A 21,139-nucleotide genomic window follows, 5' to 3' on the forward strand; every position below is an offset into this window, starting at 1 on the left:
GAAATCAGATAGGTTATTAGAAAAAACAAAGACCTCTTTGCATGGCGGCCGGCCGATATGCCAGGGATCGACCCCAATTTTTTATGCCACAAACTCTCAGTGTGCCGAGAGGCGAAACCGGTTGCCCAACGAAAAAAGGAAGACGGGGGAAGAAAGGAAGAAGGCAATTGAAGTAGAGGTGTCCAAGCTCATGGAAGCGGGTTTTATCCGAGAAATCCAGTACACAACGTGGTTGGCCAACGTGGTCATGGTCAAAAAGTCGAACGACAAGTGGCGAATGTGTACTAATTACACAGACCCGAATAAGGCATGTCCCAAGGATGCCTACCCATTGCCGAACATAGACCGATTGGTTGAAGGAGCGGCCAGCTATAGGTTCTTAACCTTTCTCGATGCATACTCGGGGTATAATCAAATCCATATGCACCCCCGAGACGAGGACAAAACGGAGTTTTTCACAGAATCTGCCAATTACTATTATCAAGTAATGTCTTTCAGCCTGAAGAACATCGGGGCCACGTATCAGCGAATCATAGACAAAATCTTCAGCAATCAGATCAGAAAAAACATGGAGGTTTACGTAGATGATATGGTGGTCAAGTCGGCTGACACGCCTTCCCATGTAGCCGACTTGGCTGAAGTTTTCCACGCGCTTCGGCAATGCCAAATGAGACTTAATCCTGACAAATGTGTGTTCGGTGTCTCGGGCGGCAAGTTCTTGGGTTTCATGTTATCAAGCCGAGGCATCGAAGCTAATCCGGACAAATGTCAGGCCATCATTGACATGAAAAGCCCAGAAAGCTTGAAAGAAGTCCAAAAGTTAGATGGCCGACTGACAGCACTATCTCGTTTCCTACCATGCATGGCCGAGACCTCCAAACCGATACTTGGTCTTTTGAAAAAGGCCAATCAGTTTCAATGGACAGACGAGTGTGAAGCATCTTTTCAACTCTTCGAGAAACGGCTCAGCACCCCGCCCGTGCTGGCCAAGCCAACCCTCGGTCGAGAGGTAGTTCTGTACTTAGCGGTTTCTGGCGAGGCCGTAAGCGCCGACATGACACAAGAACAAGACGGCCAACAGTAGCTCGTATACTTCATAAGCTGGGTTCTTCTAGATGCCGAACGCCGATACCAAATGTTGGAAAAGGTCGTGTTGGGACTTATATACGCGGCTAGGCGCCTTTGGCAGTACTTCTAGAGTCATCCAGTGGTGGTCCGAACTGATTGCCCGATTGCAAAGGTGCTGCGAAAACCAGAATTGGCCGGCCGAATGATGGCATGGTCAATCGAGCTTTCCGAGTTCGATATACACTTTGAACCTCGGGGGGCCATCAAAGCACAAAGCCTAACCGACTTCATCAATGAACTATCACCGCTCGGCCATTTTGAAGACAATACCTGGACGATGCGTGTAGATGGCTCCTCCAAAGGCCAAGGTAGCGGGGTCGACATCATCTTGGAAAGCCCGTCTGGCATCACCTTGGAACAATCACTGCGTTTTGGCTTCCGAGCATCCAACAACCAAGCCGAATACGAAGCTTTGCTGGCCGGAATGTGATTAGCAGCCGAGATGGGGGCTAGAAAAATCACATGTTGGACTGATTCGAAGGTTGTCACCGAACAAATGAACGACAACTTTCAAGTAAAAGACCCTAACCTGCTCAAATACTACCACCTTTTCTAGGGAATGAGCAACCAGTTCGAAGAGATACAAGTTAGACACATGCCGCGCGGGAATAATGAGAGAGCTGACCAATTAGCACGGCTAGCAAGTAGTTGCAAGCCGGGACAGCTTCGGTCAACAATACACTTGGAGTTGCCCACCCCAAGCGTCGCACAAGTATGCATGCCGATAGATGAAACCCCACAAACATGGATGACTGATGTCTGGAATTTCATTGTTAACGGCTCAGAACCGGCCGATCCGATCGAAGCTAGAAAGATCCAAACCCAAGCCGCTCGGTACTCCGTCGTGAGCCGAGAGCTATACAGAAGAGGATTTTCCACCCCCTTATTAAAATGCCTCGACCCACAACAAGCCGATTATGTCATCCGAGAGATCCATGAAGGTATCTGCGGTTCCTACTCGGGAGGAAGGACACTAGCCACCAAGATACTCAGAGCCAGCTACTACTGGCCGACTCTGAAGTCTGACTATGTCGAATTCGTTAAAAAGTGTGTTCAGTGCCAAAAACACGGAACTCTCATCCACTCCTCGGTCGCCGAGTTGCACAATATCAACTCCCCTTGGCCGTTCGCTTTATGGGGCATAGACATACTCGGCCTGTTTCCCATGGAAAAAGGGCAGGTTAAGTTCCTAATAGTAGCGATGGATTATTTCACCAAGTGGATAGAAGCCGAGCCGCTTGCTACCATCAATGCCACTAATGTCCAAAAATTCGTATGGAAAAACATCATCACCCGGTTCGGTCTTCCACACGCACTCATCTCGGACAATGGACTTTAATTTATCGATAAAAAGTTTAACACTTTTCTCGAGAACCTCGACATTCGGCACCGGTTCACGTCGGTAGAACATCCACAGTCCAACAGGCAGGCCAAAGCAGCCAACAAAGTCATCCTTACCGAACTAAAGAAACGGCTCGATACAGCCAAAGAAGCTTGGGCCAAAGAGCTCCCTGAAGTCCTCTGGGCTATAGATGCACGTCCCAATCAACCACAAAAGAAACCCCTTTCCGATTAGCATACGGCACGGATGCCATGATACCGGTTGAAGTAGGCGAACCTTCATTCCAACGAACGCACTTTGACGAAGAGTCCAACGATGGCGCAATCCGAGCCGAGCTAGACATCTTAAAGGAAGTCCGAGAAAAAGCACAATTCGTAGCCGAGGCGTGTAAACAAAGAATGACTCGACGATTTAACTCCAAGTTGAAGCCGAGGAACTTCCAAGTAGGTGATCTCGTTTGGAGGGCAACCGGTTCAGCACAACGCAACCCATTGAAGGGAAGTTGGCAGCAAATTGGGACGACCCATTTCGAGTCCGACACGCTCTCAATAACGACGCGTACAAATTAGAAGAATTGTCTAGCAAGGTCATCCCTCGGACATGGAATTCAACCCATCTAGAGACTTATTACAGTTAGAATAATTCATGTACCTATGTAAATGTCTTACAATGCACTCTTTTCCTTGAACCGGTCTTTTTTCCTCTTAAAAAATTGTGAAAAGAGGTTTTTGGCCGGCAAGGTTTTTAACAAGACATCCACTTATTAATGACAACAGTTCAGCTACCTATGACTCTTTACATTTTCGCAATATTTTTCAAATCTTCCCTCCCGAGATGTCTTTCGGCCAAGGATATGACTTTGACTTCAACCAAGTCTCCCCTCCTGAGATGTCTCTCGGCCAAGGATGTGACTTTAACTTCAACCAAGTCTCCCCTCCCGAGATGTCTCTCGGCCAAGGAAATGACTTTGACTTCAACCAAGTCTTCCCTCCCGAGATGTCTCTCGGCCAAGGATGTGACTTTGACTTCAATCAAGTCTCCCCTCCCGAGATGTCTCTCGGCCAAGGATGTGACTTTGACTTCAACCAAGTCTTCCCTCCCAAGATGTCTCTCGGCCAAGGATGTGACTTTGACTTCAGTCAAGTCTTCCCTCCTGAGACTTATCTCGGCTAGGGATACGACGCGTTCTAAAAACCCACTCGGTGCGACTTAGTTCACTACATTAATATTACCAGAGTACGCAATATATTCGACAGAAATAAGCAACTTGTATTAAAATGGGCTCTATCGGCCCAGAAATACAGAAAATCAGAGGCTCTACCGGCCCACGCATACACATTAACAAAAGATAAAAGACAGCGACTACGCCTCGGTCTCCCCCTGCACCGGCGCCTCTTCCTAGGCAGCTTCTTCCTCGGCCACTGTTTCCACGACATCGGTCGGTTCGGCCGGGCGACGAGCTGGTGCTTCGGCATCCGGCTGTTCATTCGGGGGAATTTGCGTCAAGTTGACGTATTTCCCCCGATGGAAGTCCATCGACATGTTGAATTGAAAGCCCGACGGGAGGCTTCCGAAATGCCGAGCCTGACGCGCCGCTTGAGCGAAGCCGGCCTCGTGTTGAGAGAGAACCTTGCTTCTAGCCCTCTCTCTATAAGCGCCGAAAGCCTTCTTCTCGGCCTCTAAATCCCCAGCCAGCTTGGCCGACTTCTCAGTCTCGGCCTTCAGAGGGTTCTCAAGTCGTTGCACTTTAAAGTCAGGTCATCGTTCAGACAGCCTCGACGGTCCAGCTCAGCTTCGCATTTTTTGCCGTGTCCTTGTGCCTCGGATAGAGCAACCAAGGCTTCCTGCATGGACTTTTCCGACTCAGCCAGCTGGCGACGTAGGTTCTCGGCCTCGGCACTCGGCTGCATCATAATGCTTTGAACCAAGGTCAGGGAACGAGCTTGAAACTCGCAGAAAAAGGTCTATTTGTGCGTCAAGCTCATCTATCCCAGCATCGCTTGACTCACCTCCAATGTCAGGTCTTTGCTCAGATGATCCTGAGCGGAAGCCAGAAAGCTTGGACTAACTAGCCCCTGAGGAGCCACGAGCGCCGACAACCTCTGTTGCTTATGCTTCCATGCCTCAGCCTCCGCCTTCGCCTCGTCGGCCTTCCTCTTAGTAACCCTCGCCTTGTGGGCGTCTTGGGCATTCTTTTCTCTCGGCTGAGGTTGGGCCCGGGCCGTCTCGCGCGCCGGAGTCTGATTACTTCATTGCCCAATCGGCGTCGGCGTAGGCGCTCGGCCCCAGATTAAATTGCGAATGTCCAAGTCATCACTCCCGCAGCTCGTCATAATATCTGCACACAAATTAGTCAAAATCAATGATAACGCATGAATTCAAACATAAGACAGATGTTATACCAATTAAATCATCAAGCGGCTACGAAAACTTCATCAGCCGAATGAGCTCTCGGCACGGCAAAGGCCGGGGTAATTCCTCCAATATATTCAAGTCGGCACGCTCCTCTGGAGACATCTTAGACTTAGACACCACATCATACTTCCTCGGTATCCGGGTCCAATACAAAGGAAACAACGCCCTCCATTCGGCATCGAAGAAATATTTGTTGCCGGTAGCAGGCCGAATCATAACCTTGAAATAACCTACTTTGAACCTCTTGTAGGACATAGTAAACGGCTGAAGTAAACAGTGTTCCGCTCAGAACAAGGATAGCCACTTCGCCTTCCTCGTTGGCCGAGAGGCATAGTAATACAAGAACAGGTGGGGAGTCGACTCGATGCGAAGTGCTATACACAACTGCCGGAACCCCTGCATCGCGGCCCAACTGTTAGGATGAAGTTGTGTCGGCGCGACATTAAGCAGCCGAAGTACGCCCACAAAAAACTTATCAAAAGGGAGAGTAACCCCCAAATCCCTAAACAGATAGTCATATACAAAGAAGAAGTTGTATTTACACTTCTCTCGGCCAAGAAATACAAAATCTGAATCCCACGATCCATCATTGCGGCACGGCTCGAAGAAGAAACCGGACGACACCTCATCCTCCGAAAGGGTAACAAAGTTCTTAGTGTCAAACAACAACGCAATCGAACTCTTATCGGTATAACGCGAAAATACGCTACCCACCTCCTCGTGCACCCACCTATAGCCGGGGACTTCTATATGGCCGAAACTGTGAGAGGCCGAGCCGACTTTGCGGGTGCTCGGTCGGCCTTCAATCATCTCTAGAGAGGAAGCTTCCTCCACACTTTGAGAACGTTCGAACCCTTCAACGACTTCAACACTCACCGACTTGTTCGATGCCGAAGCCGAAACCTCAGGCCGATCTGAAGGCTCACGCGAGCCTGTATCGGCAGATCCAGTCCTAGCATCCCTAGAGGAGCCCGCCTGCGAAAACCTATCATCCGTACCCCTTTCTAAATCAACCATAGAAACGTACCTTGAAGTGAAGTTGGTCTCGGTTGGTAGCTAACCCTCACGATCAACTTGTATCGGCTCGGAGCAGATGAAGACTAGAGCAAGTAAACACATTAGGTTTGGTCCCCACCACGCCTATTTATAGTACTTCCAAGGGCCACACATCAACCGTCACACCCCTAGGAACCGTTGGATTAAATTGATCCAACGATCCAAAGGCCACAACTTTTCAAATTCCCGTCATTATTGTCCAACGGTTACCAACCCAACGGTTACAACCCTTCACATTCCCACGATTAATACCCAACGGTTACAACCCTTCACATTCCCACGATTAATGCCCAACGGTTACAATTCCATACTCAAGCCCAACCGTCACAACTACAAAGTCATTTCTACCCTTTACGACGTTACACTCCTCAAGGCTGGGGGGCTTGTGTACCGGAAGAATCCTATCGGCCACGTGGACTGGCACGTCATGTCCTATCAGATATTGACACAGCTCAGATATCACTTCGTCTCGGCAAAGGACCGAGAACCGTACCCTTTCCTATCGGTTCGGCCAAAAGCCGAAGATGACGTCTCGGCCGTTCCATATCGGCTCGGCCAAAGGTCAACAGAGATAGAATAATTAGAATGACGATCATGATTAACAAGGGACAACACGCAATTAAGGCATAACCAGCCGATTAACATCGTATTACCTAATTTGGTAAATGTCAGAGAACGCCCACCATGCTCAGGCCCATGACAGGTAGTATAAATAAGTCACACGTAATGAGGTATGTCACTATTCATTTATTATCCTAGAGAATCGTGCTTGTCCTAACTTGAGCATCGGAGTGCCTTTTGCAGGTACCTCCCCCCTTTGAAGTATCAACCCAAAGCTCTCGTTCGGCCCTCCAATTACTAGAAGATTACGAGTGTGCCCTCAGACAGGTACAACAACACACATACAAAACAACTCAGATAGTCGGCGCTATCTCCTCTTCTAATTCTCTTTAGTTATTTTAATCCTTTTTTTTTACAATTATCATAATATTTTAGAAAATGTTACCAATATCTTAAAGCAATGACGTGGTGGTGCGACAAGGCGGCGGTGCAGTGATGTGGCGATGCGGTAGTGCGATGGTGCGGTGGTGCGACTATGCGGTGGTGTAGCGGTGCGGCTGTGCAGCTGTGCGGCTATGCAGCAGTGTGGTGGTGCAGCTATGCAGCGATGCGACAGTGCGACGAGCGACGGTGCAGGAGGGTTGGGTTTGTGTCTTAAAATCAAACTCCGAAAAAAAAACTTAGGGTTTTTGAAAGAGGAAGCTTAAGCGCAGTGTGCAGCAAATGAGCATAGGCATTTAAAAATTGAAGGTTTTATTTTTTAAATTAAAAAAATGACGCTGTTTAATTATTATTTTTTTAAAAAAAGTGATGACCCGGTTTGGGTCATGAGACCCGCGAGTCAATGGTTCAACCAGGTTTTTTACAGGGTCACACCGAGTCATACCGAGTCATTTGCACATCCAGTCTGATCATTGGTTCGGCTTAGTCAAATCACCGGTTTCCGATTCGACCGGCTAGTTCGAACCGATTTTTAAAACACTGCTATCTAGAATTATTCATCTTCAAGTCAAGAATCAAAGTTGTGTAACATTAGATTCAAGAATTCATTTATTGAACTATTTCATTTCTCTTTATTATATTCAACTCTATTATTCATATTTTCATTGCAAAAATCATAGTTTGACAAATATCATAAATAAAAGGAAAAAATACATTTCAATCATAATTAACAAGTCCAGTAAACATACGTGTAATATCTACACCAGAAAGACGTGATAGTGAATCCTCTAATTTCCTTCGATAAGAGGGCCTAATAAGGAACAACAATGGCCAAGAATGGCAAGTTGCTCTCAAAGAATGGTCAAGAAACAAGTGACATATATTAAAACAATTCTTTCTCAGTAAAAGATATGGTGATTTAGGTGCTTAAGTGACTTATTTTAACATAAGAATTAACAATGTTTAGAAAAAAAATTAAAAATGAGTATTATATAAATTTGGATAACTAAAATCAAATACAATCAATTTTTTTAAGAACAAAAATATATTTAATTATTTTATCTAATATTTTTCATATTATGGGAGGAGCCCCTAGGTGGCTTGAAAAGTGCACAATATAAGCATGAACAGTGATTACATAAATCAACAAAAGAAAAAAATAAGCAAAAAGATAATGTATATCACGGGGGAAAATTTAATGTTATGAACAAATCCTCTGATATAAATAGCCAACGGTTTCCGAGTTGCATAATCAATTGTGATATTAGTAAACAAGCTTACTCTTATCAAATATTCTCTCTGTTTTTTTTTTTCATAGTCGTTTTATCATAATTTGTTGTTTTTTTTTTCATTGTCATTTTACTAAAATTAATGACTTATTAATTTTTTTTTCTTCATTTTTACCCTTGATAATTAATACATGTTTACTGAATAATGTGTGTATTTATTTTTAATGTCTACCTATTTTTTCTCCAACTACCCATATAAAGTTAATGTGCATTTATAAGAACAATATGTTCCCAACAAAATACTATAAAAATATAAAAAAAAGGGACAGGTATAATTAAATACAGTGGTTACAGTTCACGTGTAATCAATGCATGAATAATTAATGGAGTAGATTGCAGTTCAACAGTCTCAAAAATACAAAAAAAAAAATAAAGGGTAAAATAGGAAAGTAAGTAATAAATATTTTTGAAAACTAAAATATCAATGATTTCCTTAAGTCCCGTGCAAAATCTTAAACGACTATGAAAAAAAAACGGAAGGAGTATTTAACAAGATTCAAGTATGTGACAACAAGGATTTAGTCAAAGTCAAAAATTAATGTATATCACGGGGTCTTAACACTTGTACAGTATTTGACTAATGCACCAGGGACTTTTACACTTTTAACTCCTAGTGGCTCCATTGAGTTAAGCAGAACCTACATAAGAAAATATATCCAAATATCATATTATTTATATAATAAGCTTGACTAGGGATGTGCATAGTTTGGTTTTTTAAAAAAACCGCACCAAATTGCACCGCACTATTTTAATAAAATGAACTAGTTTATAAATTATGTGAACCACTTTAATAAACCATTTTAAAATTGAATTACTTTAATAAACAAGTTTATAATCGATTTAAAACCAGTTTCATAACCAAACCAGTTTTTGAACCGGTTTTAAGAAATAAACCAGTTTTAAATTGGTTTTAAGAAATAAAACAGTTTTAAATAAATTGTTAATACATTTTCTTTCAAAGGAATTCAATATTTGAAAGGTTTGTTGGCCGACTGAAGGACATTGTTTGATATACATGATCAAAATCTGCATTATGACAACCAACAACATCTATATGTGCAGCAAAGTAACAATTAACAAAGCACATTATCCGATCATACACCCTAATCCTCAAATCAACAACTCCCTAGTGAAACAAACATCTCCTATGTCAATGAACAGAATAAAAAAAATTGAAACAAAACTAGTGTTTGTAGGAAAATAATATTTTTGCACGTTAAATATAGAACAATGTGACAATGTTGCCAATAGCACCACCATGGAATAACATTTTTGGGGGATCACAACCATAATAAAACCTATGGCATGACATTCAATGTGGAACCACCTTAGTTGTGGCATCCATGGCATGTGGCATGAGCCATACCAAAGTGGTCGAAAAGTGCATTATTTTCTTAGAACAACACCAAGCTTTTGAGTTGCTTCAAAGTTCTTAAGAACAGAAACCTTCACTAACAATGTCCGAATCATCATTAAAGTATCAAACATACTCCATACTGTATATTTTCTTTTTCATGATTTTGATTATCTGATGAAATCACAGAGAAAATTGCTATGTGCTCTGCCTCTCCCTGATCCTCCATTATATTCAGTTTTTCATAGTTCTTTTTTATTTTTTTTTGATGAATTGGTTCCATGCTTCAATAAGAAACTAGCATGCCATGTGCCATGCTTTTCTCTGCAATTACTAGTTACTACCATTGACCTCCATATGCAATTGGAAAAACTGTAGAGCAATTCTGAATGGTGATTTTCAATATTGGTAGCAAATTAATAATCACTAATGAATACACTACAGTATGACATGTCACATGTGACACCCTCTACCCTGCATACCATAACACAAATAATAAAATTTGAATAACAAAATATTTCATTTTTAAAATACCAAACATGTTCAGATAGAGAGCACCACATCCATGACTTAAACAAATAACATAATCAGTGGAAATTACAAAATAAATAAGGATAAGGTTTTCAAAATAATTTAATAGAAACAACATCCTAATCTAATCCTATTTATGCCCCGATGTCACATGTCCTATCGGAGCAAAACTCAACATTGAAGCCTAAGCTTCATCACCAACATCCTCAGCCTCATGCTGATGATCACCTGTATAATAACCAAAGAAAACAGCACAAAAGAAAAGAAACATCTCACTCTAGCTCACGATGTAGGAATACACACCGGATAGCCAAACACAAACAAGACATGTATATGTACATAGCATAGATAGATTAACAATATCACATCCCACTCATCCAAGACATATAAATCATTTAACATATAACATTAAAATGCACATGTAATGGACATGGATTACATATTATCATGCATGTGGTGCCAGTAACACATCACAATATCCAATATTTTACACTATTAATAGATGAAATTTATTGAAAATAACAAATCTTAGTGACTCCCACAACTCACTAAGATTTATTATGTTCAATAAATTTCAAACAATTTTTGTGCCAAACACTCTTTATTACCTGAAATTTGTTGAAAATCAAAAATCTCGGTGACTCCCGCATCTCACTAAGATTTATTATTTTCAATAAAATTCAAGCAATATCAAATATTTTGTCTAACATGCTATTCATTGCAGACTAAAATTCATTGAAAATTACAAATCTCAGTGACTCCCGCATCTCACTAAGATTTATTATTTTCAATAAAATTCAAGAAATATTAAATATTATGTCTATCGCTATTAATAGCTTAAAATTCATTGAAAATTACAAATCTCGATAATCTCCTGCATGTCACTAAGATTTATTATTTTCAATAAATTTCAAGCAATATACGATATTTTTTCTCTAACATTATTAATAGATGAAATTTATTGAAAATAACAAATCGCAGTGACTCCCACAACTCACTAAGATTTATCATGTTCAATAAATTTCAAACAATTTTTGTGCCTAACACTCTTTATTACCTGAAATTTGTTGAAAATCACAAATCTCGATGACTCCCGCATCTCACTAAGATTTATTATTTGCAATAAAATTTAAGCAATATCAAATATTTTGTATATCATTATTAATAGCTGAAATTCATTAAAAATTATAAATCTTGGTGATCTCCCGCATCTTACTAAGATTTATTATTTTCAATAAAATTCAAGCAATATCCAATATTGTTTTCTCTAACACTATTAATAGATGAAATTTATTGAAAATAATAAATTTCAGTGACTCCCATAACGCACTAAGATTTATTATGTTCAATAAATTACTAACAATTTTTGAGCCTAACACTTTTTATTGCCTGAAATTTGTTGAAAATCACAAATTTCGGTGACTCTCGCATCTCACTGATATTTATTATTTTTAATAAAATTCAAGCAATATCAAATATTTTATCTATCGTTATTTATAGCTGAAATTTCTTGAAAATTACAAATCTCGGTGATCTCCCGCATCTCTCTAAGATTTATTATTTTCATTAAATTTTAAGCAATCCCTAATACTTTTTGTCTAACACTGTTATTGACTCAAATGTTTTGAAAATTTCAAATCTTGGTGACTCCCATAACTCACTAAAATTTATTATTTTTAATAAAATTCAAGTAATATCAAATATTTTGTCTAACACTCTATTCTTTGCTAACTAAAATTCATTGAAAATTACAAATCTTAGTGAATCCCGCGTCTCACTAAGATTTATTATTTTTAATAAAATTCAAGCAATATCAAATATTTTGTCTATCGCTATTCATAACTAAAGTTCATTCAAATTATAAATCTCGATGATCTCTCGCATTTCACTAAAATTTATTTCAATAAAATTCAAGCAATATCAAATATTTTATCTATTGCTATTAATAGCTGAAATTTATTAAAAATTACAAATTTCGGTGATCTCCCTAAGATTTCTTATTTCCAATAAATTTAAAACAATATCCAATATTTTTTCTCTAACATTATTAATAAATGAAATTTATTGAATATAACAAATCTCAATGACTCTATTTTTGAAGCTTATTAAACTTCAATACATTTAATCCACAAGTTACACATGTTGAGAATTTGAGATCAACTCTTTAGTATATTATTTATTTTTTAAAATATAAATTATTGTTTTAGTATTTTAAATAAGAACTATTTTTTATATTGTATCTATTATACTTTCATTATTATTAAAAAGCGATTTTGTATTATTTTATAATATTTTCAAAATTTAAAATTATTTATCATTTTTTTAAATTACTTTAATTTTTTTTTAATTATTCAGTCATCAAATAAACCCTAAAATCCTTTTAAACGCGCGTTTTGACTCTTATTCTTTCAAACAACTTTTACCTCTTCTCAATCTCGATCTCAATCTCACATTTCCAAGCACTGATAGAAAACACAAAAAATCTCACACTGAGAAGTAGTAGTAGTAGTGAGTAACAATTGAGAATGAACAAAGGTGGAGCAGGAGGGTTAGGTGGTGGTTCCGGCGCCGGAAGCGGACCCACGGCGGCGGCCGCTGCGGCGGCGGCGCAGAAGCAGAAGACGCTGCTGCATAGAGTCGAAGGTGATATCGCCAACATCGTCGACAATTTCAGCCACCTCGTCAACGTTGCAAGGGTATATTTATTTATACATTTAATTAATTAATTAATTAATTAATTAATTAATTAATTAATTTCTGCATTTCCCTTTCCATCATTTAGCTCACTCACTTTTCGTTTCTATAGATCTGGTTTTTGTGCAATTTCCGTTTTGATTGCGTAATGAAACATTACCAGACACACGCATAACTCTGACACCACAGGGTTCTGTTATATTCAGTTCATCCAAAAAAACATCAATTCGTGTTAGCCTTGTCTGATGCAACTTTGCAATTTTTTGAAACAAGCTATATGTAGGATAAGGTGAGGTTTTGAATGGGGAATTCACTTGACCTGAGTCAGAACTAACATATTATTATGCTTAAAATAAGTCTTATTAGGCTTAAAACAAGTCTTAAAGGGAGGCTTATTTAAATTTTGTAACAATATCTTTTAATACAAAAATAAAAATATTTTAGAGGCGAACCTTTAAAAAAAAATTATATTCTTATATTTTAGAAATTGAACTTTTTAATAATGTTAAGTTATTGAAACTTGAAAAAATTATATAAATATTAATATAAAATAAATTCTTTTTTTGAAGGAAATCTAAAGAGAGAGCTTTGTTGGTCTACTCTTTGGGCCGGCCCTGCTTGACATATGGAACTGTAGCATGGGTAAGGTTTTAAATTGGAGGTCGGTTGCACATAGTTTTGTCACTAACCTTGACAATGGGAGAAATGTAGACAAATATGGCTGCAGTGAGTAAGAAAACCTTTTTTAAAAAACTACAGTTTGACTTGGATGTGAAGGAAAGGGGAGGGAGGACACTGAGGATGAGCAAAGCGATTTGTCTTATAGAATCAATTATGGGGAGAAATCATTTGATGTTTTTGGTCACTGTTGTGTTGGTTTGGTGTGAATTTGGGTAGACATTTTTGGAGTTAATTTTAGATGATCTTAATTCTGCAAAATGGATTTTGGTTGAAAATGAATTTGGAGTGAAATGATGTATGTTCAAAAACATTTATGCTAAGAGTGAGTTGTAAAACTTTATCTATTCAACACCACAGCTGTGTTATATTGCTTCTAGTCTAACATGCTCTTGGGGGCAAAGAAAAGTTTGGTTTGAGACAATCAAACATGAATATTTTTTCTTTTTAGGCAATTGTGTTTGGTACTTGAAATGTGGGTTTGGTTGTCTCAAATGCCCATCTGAACATATTCTTATCGTTGAGAGGCTGGAATAATCAGAAGTTGCAGTTAAGGCGTGGCAAAAGGACCAAGACTTCATGATTCAAGAGGCTGTATGAAAAAAAAAAAAAAAAACTACCTTAGAGTAACTTCGGTGATGTCATTTGCATTGATGGTCTGTTATGATTGATTTTATCCATCTCTGGTGGCTGTCAATGGCCTATGTACTAGGATGTTGGAATGGAGTTTAGAGATAGGATTATAGAATCTATGGTGTCAGATTTTTCCATGGGTTGGTTAATCTTGGAAATAGAAAATTGTATATGTTTCAATTACAATTTCAAGATGGCCTGGCCTGAGTATAGTGTCTTCTAATTTACTTATATATTTTTTCGTTACTTTTTTTTGACTTCAAGACTATGAAGCTTGGATACTCCAAAAATGGAAAAATATAGGTGTCATACCCATGTTGGATACCAATACTCCTTGGATACTTCCAAATACGTATTTGAAAAGTATCCAATCTTTTTTTATTTATTTTTTAATTTTTTTTTCTCAGATACTTCCTGAATACTTATTGGATACTTCTAGATACGGATCTGAAAAGTATCCTTAAGCTTTTTGTACAATTATGTTCTTTTTTTATGCTATGTAAGAAATTGGAGTCCATACTCCTTTTTTCATTCTTTGAAGAAACCAAAATGAATCCAAAAGGGTAAAAGATTTGGTTTATGTGCATTTCAAGTTTCAACTTTTGTTTATGAAAAAAGAAGGGCATAAAAAATGAGAGACTAGGTTGTGGGGCATTGATAGAATATACATCATTCACTTGATGATGGTGTTAGACTTCTTTAATTGGCATAATTGTCTCTTAATTAGGGGTGACAAATAGATGGATCGGATATTTTTTTAGGCGGATCATTATAGATCTGATAAAAATAATCCATTAATCCATTTAGATTCATTAAAAATACAAAAAAGAAATTCAATCCATCCAATCATTTAAAGCAAAAAATCTATCCAATTCATCCATTAATAATATTTTTCATGGATGGATATCCAATCCATCCTTAAAAATAATGTTTTAAATATTAATTAATTCTTATTTTTGAAATATTTTATTTCTCTCCCTTTTCTTTATAATTCATTACATGCTTATATAGTTTTTTGAAATTCACATGACTTTTTTTCTTTTATGTCAAAATAGTCTTTTAAAATCTCAATTTAATAAACATCTCATATTGTAATCCAATGGATTTTGAAAAATTAGTGGATGAATCTCTAACCATTCATAAAATTAAATGGATAGATTGAATCTGATTTATTATTTATTTTATTGCAATGAATGGATTGGATGAATTTACTTGTGGATGAAGGATGGATAAATCATAAATGGATTTATTTGTGACCCATATTCTTAATGAACCAAACTTTGAAACTAAGTTTTTCTTCTAGATGACGGTAATAGGGGAAAAGAGAGTGATACAATAAGCACTAGATAGTAATTTAATAAAGATGTTTTTGAGTCGCCATTGTATATAAGGAATACTAGTTTTAAGTTGTACCAAAGATGCTTTTTTTAATATATTTAACTTGATATGGGCAAAAACTGTATTTTTTTTTGTTATGATCACAAATGTATTTTCTGTAAATTGTAATCATCATAGTTATGAAGTAATGATAAAAAAATTAATGTCTATTTCTTTACTAATATTCTACATGTATATAAATTTTTCTATAAAATTTTATTAACGTAACCAGAACGTATCATATCCTAAATGTTGGAAAAAAATGTCCTGAATTTGTGTTGTATCATACCCGTGTCATACTAAGTATCTCGGTTTCATAGCTCCAAGAAAATGGTGGATGTAATCTCCTATTTACTAGTTCCAATTGACTAGTTTCTTGTTCTCAAACATGAGTAATAGTTTGTGTTCACATCTGCTCCTATGTATGTTGTTGGGGAAGATGATCCTTCTCTTCTTTGATAGCCACTATACATCCATTCTTTCTGCTCATGATTGCACTGCTGTGTGCCAAGAGGATAATTAAGAGTCAACATGCATACACAGGATACTTGGGCCCTCGGGCATGTCTGCAATATGTTAATATTTTATTTTTGTCCTTGTTTGTTCACTTACAACCTTGCATTCTTGCAGGTAAATGACCCACCAGTTAGAAATTCACAGGAAGCTTTTATGATGGAGATGCGTGGTGCTAGGATGGTGAGAGTGCAGTTTTGTTGATTCTTGTGATTCTGAACAAGCATGCCTACAAATACATTAAAATTAAGATATATTGTTTTTTACTTGTCAGTACCTTATCTCTCATTCTCCTATGGAAGTGATAGATTGTGTCTGACAACACTGGAAATATTATACCGTGTGATCAGTTCTTTACGTGGGATTATTATATTTTAATCAATCAATGTGCATAGTTATTTGAATTATAGTTCATGTTTTAGTCTTTCATTCATATTGCATTATTTATTTGTGATGTCACATAGCAATTGTTCCGTATGACTTGTTAAGTATGGTTAAGTTGATAAGGTTTAGTATTGACTTTTCAGGGTTATTGAAATAATTTTTTCTTCATTTTTGTTTATATTGATTTATTACACAGGTCCAGGCAGCTGATTCACTATTGAAGTTGGTGTCAGAGTTGAAGCAGACTGCAATATTTTCTGGATTTGCCTCTCTTAATGATCATGTAGAACAAAGAAGGAATGAATTTAATCAGTTGGCAGAAAGAACAGATCGCACGTTATCCAATATTGGGGAGGAAGCCGCTGCTAGCCTAAAAGAACTTGAATCTCATTATTCTTCTTCTGCGCAAAAGACTTTGCAAAACTTGCAACCATAGTTGAGAATCTATGAATGCAGTGTGCATAGTCTCTTTTAGTATAATAGTTTTTTTTTTTTCTTGGTTTGAAATCTTTACAATATCCTTGTACTGTATAATCTCTTCATTGAGAAAATTGAAAAACAAATTAGTTGCATTCATTTTGAATCTTTGGATGTAATTAGCATATTAGAAAGGGGCAAAATCTTTGGTTCACTCTTTCATGGGATTACAATTTCTGAGGTGCAAGCAATTTCAAATGAATTGACTATCTTAATAAAATTGTCATCTGAAATTGTTTAGGACATGTTGGAGCTAGACTGTGAGAGTATGATTAAATATGATAGAATATGAGAAGACTTTTGTATTAAGTTATCCATTTATATTTATGGAAATATCATAGTTGTCAATCGTGGTTGGAGTAGCCGCTATCGCGGTGCTCTGGAGCGGAGCGGCCCGACGTCGCAATGGTGATGTTGTTGCGTCTCAGATTTTTGTCGCGGATGGAGCGGCCGTGTCAGACGTGGAGCGGAGCGGCCAAAAATAGCAGAATCGTGCCGTGTCTTGGACAGACCCTTCATTAAGGGTAAGTTCGCCATTTCTGTTGGGTTTTTCTTGCACTAAATCTTCCTTTCCCTCTCGCGGAACCATTGTTGTTGGTTTCTGAACGTCTCACACTCCCTCTTTTCTCTCTCTCTCGGACTGGATTCTTTCTCTCTCGGGGATGACTGTTGACGCACTCCGGTTGTCTTCTTCAAGCGTCTCTATTAGACGCTCCTCCAGTTTCGACACACTTTGTTAGTTCCGACCGACACTCCTCCAGTTTCGATGCTGCTCCTCCAGTTCCAACGTCTTCGTCTGTCTTCTTTGTTTGTCTTCTCATTTTCTATTTTATAATTCAACATATTTATTTTTAATTTGTGATTAAATTTAATTCAGCAGTTTTTTTTTAATTTTTGATTAAATTTAATTCAGAAGATTTTTTTTTAAAAATTTTTGATTAAATTTAATTCAGTAGAATTTTTTTTAATTTCTGATTAAATTTAATTCAGCAGATTTTTTTTAATTTTTATTAAATTTAATTCAGCAGTTTTTTTTTAATTTCTGATTAAATTTAATTCAGCAGATTTATTTTAATTTCTGATTAAATTTAATTTAGCAGATTTTTTTAATTTTTGATTAAATTTAATTTAGCAATTTTTTTTAAATTTCTGATTAAATTTAATTCAGTAGATTTTTTTTAATTTCTGATTAAATTTAATTCAACAGATTTTTTTTAATTTCTGATTAAATTTAATTCAGCAGATTTTTTTTAATTTTTGATTAAATTTAATTCAACAGATTTTTTTTAGCTTATATATATATTATTAATTATTTAATATATATAAATTAATATTAAAATAGCGGTTATCCCGCCCTGCGTCATCCCGATATCCCGTTTTTAGGGTTGACCGCTCCGCTCCGCTATCCGGATCGACTACTATGGAAAATATAAAAGGTGACTATTTTTTTTAATGTTTGCTAGAAGAATATAAACAAGGTTATTGGTCCTTTTTTTTTCTTTCTTGATCTTGTTATTATTTTGTCTTTCTTCCTTTTCTTCCTCCTCTTCTTTCTCTTTTTTTTCTTCTTGTTATCATTTTGTTGTTGTTCTTCTATTTTCTCTATTTTTTCTTCTTGTTATTGTTTTGTTGTTGTTTTTCTTCTTCTCCCATTTTTTTTCTTCTTATTGTTATTGTTTTGTTCTTCCTTTTCTTGTTTGTTCTTTCGCTTCTTCTTATTCTTCTTATTTTTTTTTCTTTTTCTTGTTTTTCTTCTTCCTCTTCTTTTTTGTTATTTTTTTGTTGTTCTTCTTGTTATAATTTTGTTCTTGTTTTTCTTTTTCTTTTTCTTGTTCTTCTTGTTATTGTTTTCTTCTTATTCTTCCTTTTCTTCTTCTCTTTCTTTTTCTTCTTATTTTTGTTATTGTTCGTTTCTTTTCTTCTTCCTCCCGTTCCTCCCGTTCTTCTTGTTATTATTTTGTTCTTTTTTTAGTCTTCTTCATATTATTCTCTTTTTTTTTTCTTCTTCTTATTGTTTTGTTCTTCTCCTTCTTCTCCCTCTTCTTCTTGTTATAGTTTTGTTAGTCTTTTACTTCTTTATCTTCTTCCTCTTCCTCTTATTATTATCATTATTATTATTATTATTATTATTATTATTATTATTATTATTATTATTATTATTATTATTATTGAACATGGATATATTAATATTACTATTCTAGTTGATAAATCATTTCCTCAGTTTTGCTTTCTTCTTCTAGAGATGAAGATAAACTGTCATCATCTTCCTCAGAATCTGAATTTATTAATACATTTAAAAGACTTTTCTTAATAGACTCATCTATTTCTAATTCATTAATCTTTTGTTGAACTCTACACTTATTAGCAAAATGACCTACTCTTCCACATTTCCAACAAGTTATATTCTTATTATTATTATTATTATTATTATTATTATTATTATACTTTCTTTTTGATTTATGTTTTGATTCTCCTTGTTGCTCATCTTTCTTTTTGTTGTGTCTATTAAATTTTTTATAAGGCTTGTATTGATTCTTTTGAAAAGTTACTATTTTCTTATTCTGTTTTTTATACTGGACATTTGGTGCTTTAATAGATTCTACTCCATACTATTGGCAAAAGTTACCTATCTCTTTCCTATTGGTGGTACTTTCTTTTCTAAGCTTATTCTGAAGTTTGAAATCATTACAAACTTGAATACTAGTTTCAATTATTAAGAGGCTCTATCCATGGGGATCCAACCAAACTAGATTCATTAAATCTGAGAGATCTTCACCCTAGGTCTTGGTTCTCAGTTGCATGGTATCCTATTTATCGCATACCAGATGGCAACTTTTGTGCATCTTTTTTGACTTACCATTCCCTTGGGCATTTAGTTCCTAGAAGAACTAGTTCAGATTTCTCTATACTAGGTTCTTGCATAGTATCTCCAGTTGTGGGTCTTCAGAGTTACAATGCCCAGGGAGAATGTTGGTTCCAGATGAAGCCTTCTGCACAGACATAAAAAATGGTGGGCTTAGACCCTTCTTTACTTCTTAAAAAGCGTTTGAGGACACTTGAGGAAATAACATCTCTCATGACAAGGGTTGTTGTCAACAAGGGGAAACTAACCTGTACAAACAGACATCCTGATTATGAGTTTTTCTTGTCTAGGCGACAGTATTGAATATTGATTCTTCAAATTTTCTCACCGTAAAATAACTATGGTTAGGCCAGATTTACAACAAAGTGTCTTGTCTAGATGAGGAGAAACATCAAAATGGGTAGTCAGGTTGCATGTGCATTCACAGAGTACAGGAACAAGCATAAAGTTGCTAATCACATTCTTTTTGAATGTGAAAATCTAGAGATGTTAGAAAATGATTCTTACAGAATAGCTCAAGCCGTGAATGATGCTTGCATGGCACAACTAGCTTGTGAGACGGTACACATGGCTACTGGTAGTCCAGTTGCAGAGTTTGAAAGACTACTTTATTTTTGTAGTCCTGTTATTTGTAAATCACTCAATTCACTTGGTTGCTCATCCTGCTCATGCAACCATGCTGGTGGTGTCTCACTGTGTAGACATGAGATCCCTAACCTATCTTTGGGATGCCTATCGCAGTGGTATGAAAAACATGGGAGCTATGGGTTAGAGATTAGGGCTCAGGATCTTGAAAATACAAAAAGACAAGGAAGTGTTGGTGATTTCCCATTTCGTGCCTACTTTGTCCCTTCTTTATCAGTAGTTCAATTGCTTAAGAATCGTGAAAACCAATGCATAAACAGCAGTAACAAACTTCCAAATTGTGAGGATTCAGATGCATGTGAAATGGTTGACATTTCAGAAAACTCATCTACTTCCATTCAACATTCTATATTTTATGTTCTCTTTCCTCAACCTCGCAATTAGGAGGCAAGCATTCAACCACCAAAGGAGACAACTTCTATCAATAATGTATCTATTCCCTCTATCAACTCAACATGCTCTGGTGATGTAGAACTTCTTTTTGAATATTTTGAACTTGAGCAGCCTCAACAAAGACAACCTCTGTAGGTTCTTGTAAAGTTATTGGTTTTATACAGAGGTTGTCTTTGTTGAGGCTGCTCAAGTTCAAAATATTCAAAAAGAAGTTCTACATCACCAGAGCATGTTGAGTTGATAGACAGAATATATACATTATTGATAGAAGCTGTCTCCTTTGGTGGTTGAATGCTTGCCTCCTGATTGCGAGGTTGAGGAAAGAGAACATAAAATATAGAATGTTGACTGGAAGTAGATGAGTT

At 36.9% G+C, this 21,139-nt stretch overlaps 1 protein-coding gene across 1 annotated transcript; it reads left to right on the top strand.

Annotated features, from left to right (window-relative positions):
• The first annotated feature begins 12,516 nt into the window (after nt 1-12,516).
• On the top strand, nt 12,517-17,027 carry LOC109816811 (mediator of RNA polymerase II transcription subunit 22a). Its single transcript, XM_020381941.3, has 3 exons — nt 12,517-12,813; nt 16,130-16,195; nt 16,593-17,027. Exons 1-3 carry the CDS (start codon nt 12,643-12,645, stop codon nt 16,830-16,832), a joined length of 477 nt encoding a protein of 158 aa, XP_020237530.1. The 5' UTR covers nt 12,517-12,642; the 3' UTR covers nt 16,833-17,027.
• The last annotated feature ends 4,112 nt before the right edge of the window (nt 17,028-21,139 follow it).

This window comes from Cajanus cajan, chromosome 10 (genome assembly GCF_000230855.2).
Source record: "Cajanus cajan strain Asha chromosome 10, NIPB_CcT2T_4, whole genome shotgun sequence".
Lineage (NCBI taxonomy): Eukaryota > Viridiplantae > Streptophyta > Magnoliopsida > Fabales > Fabaceae > Cajanus > Cajanus cajan.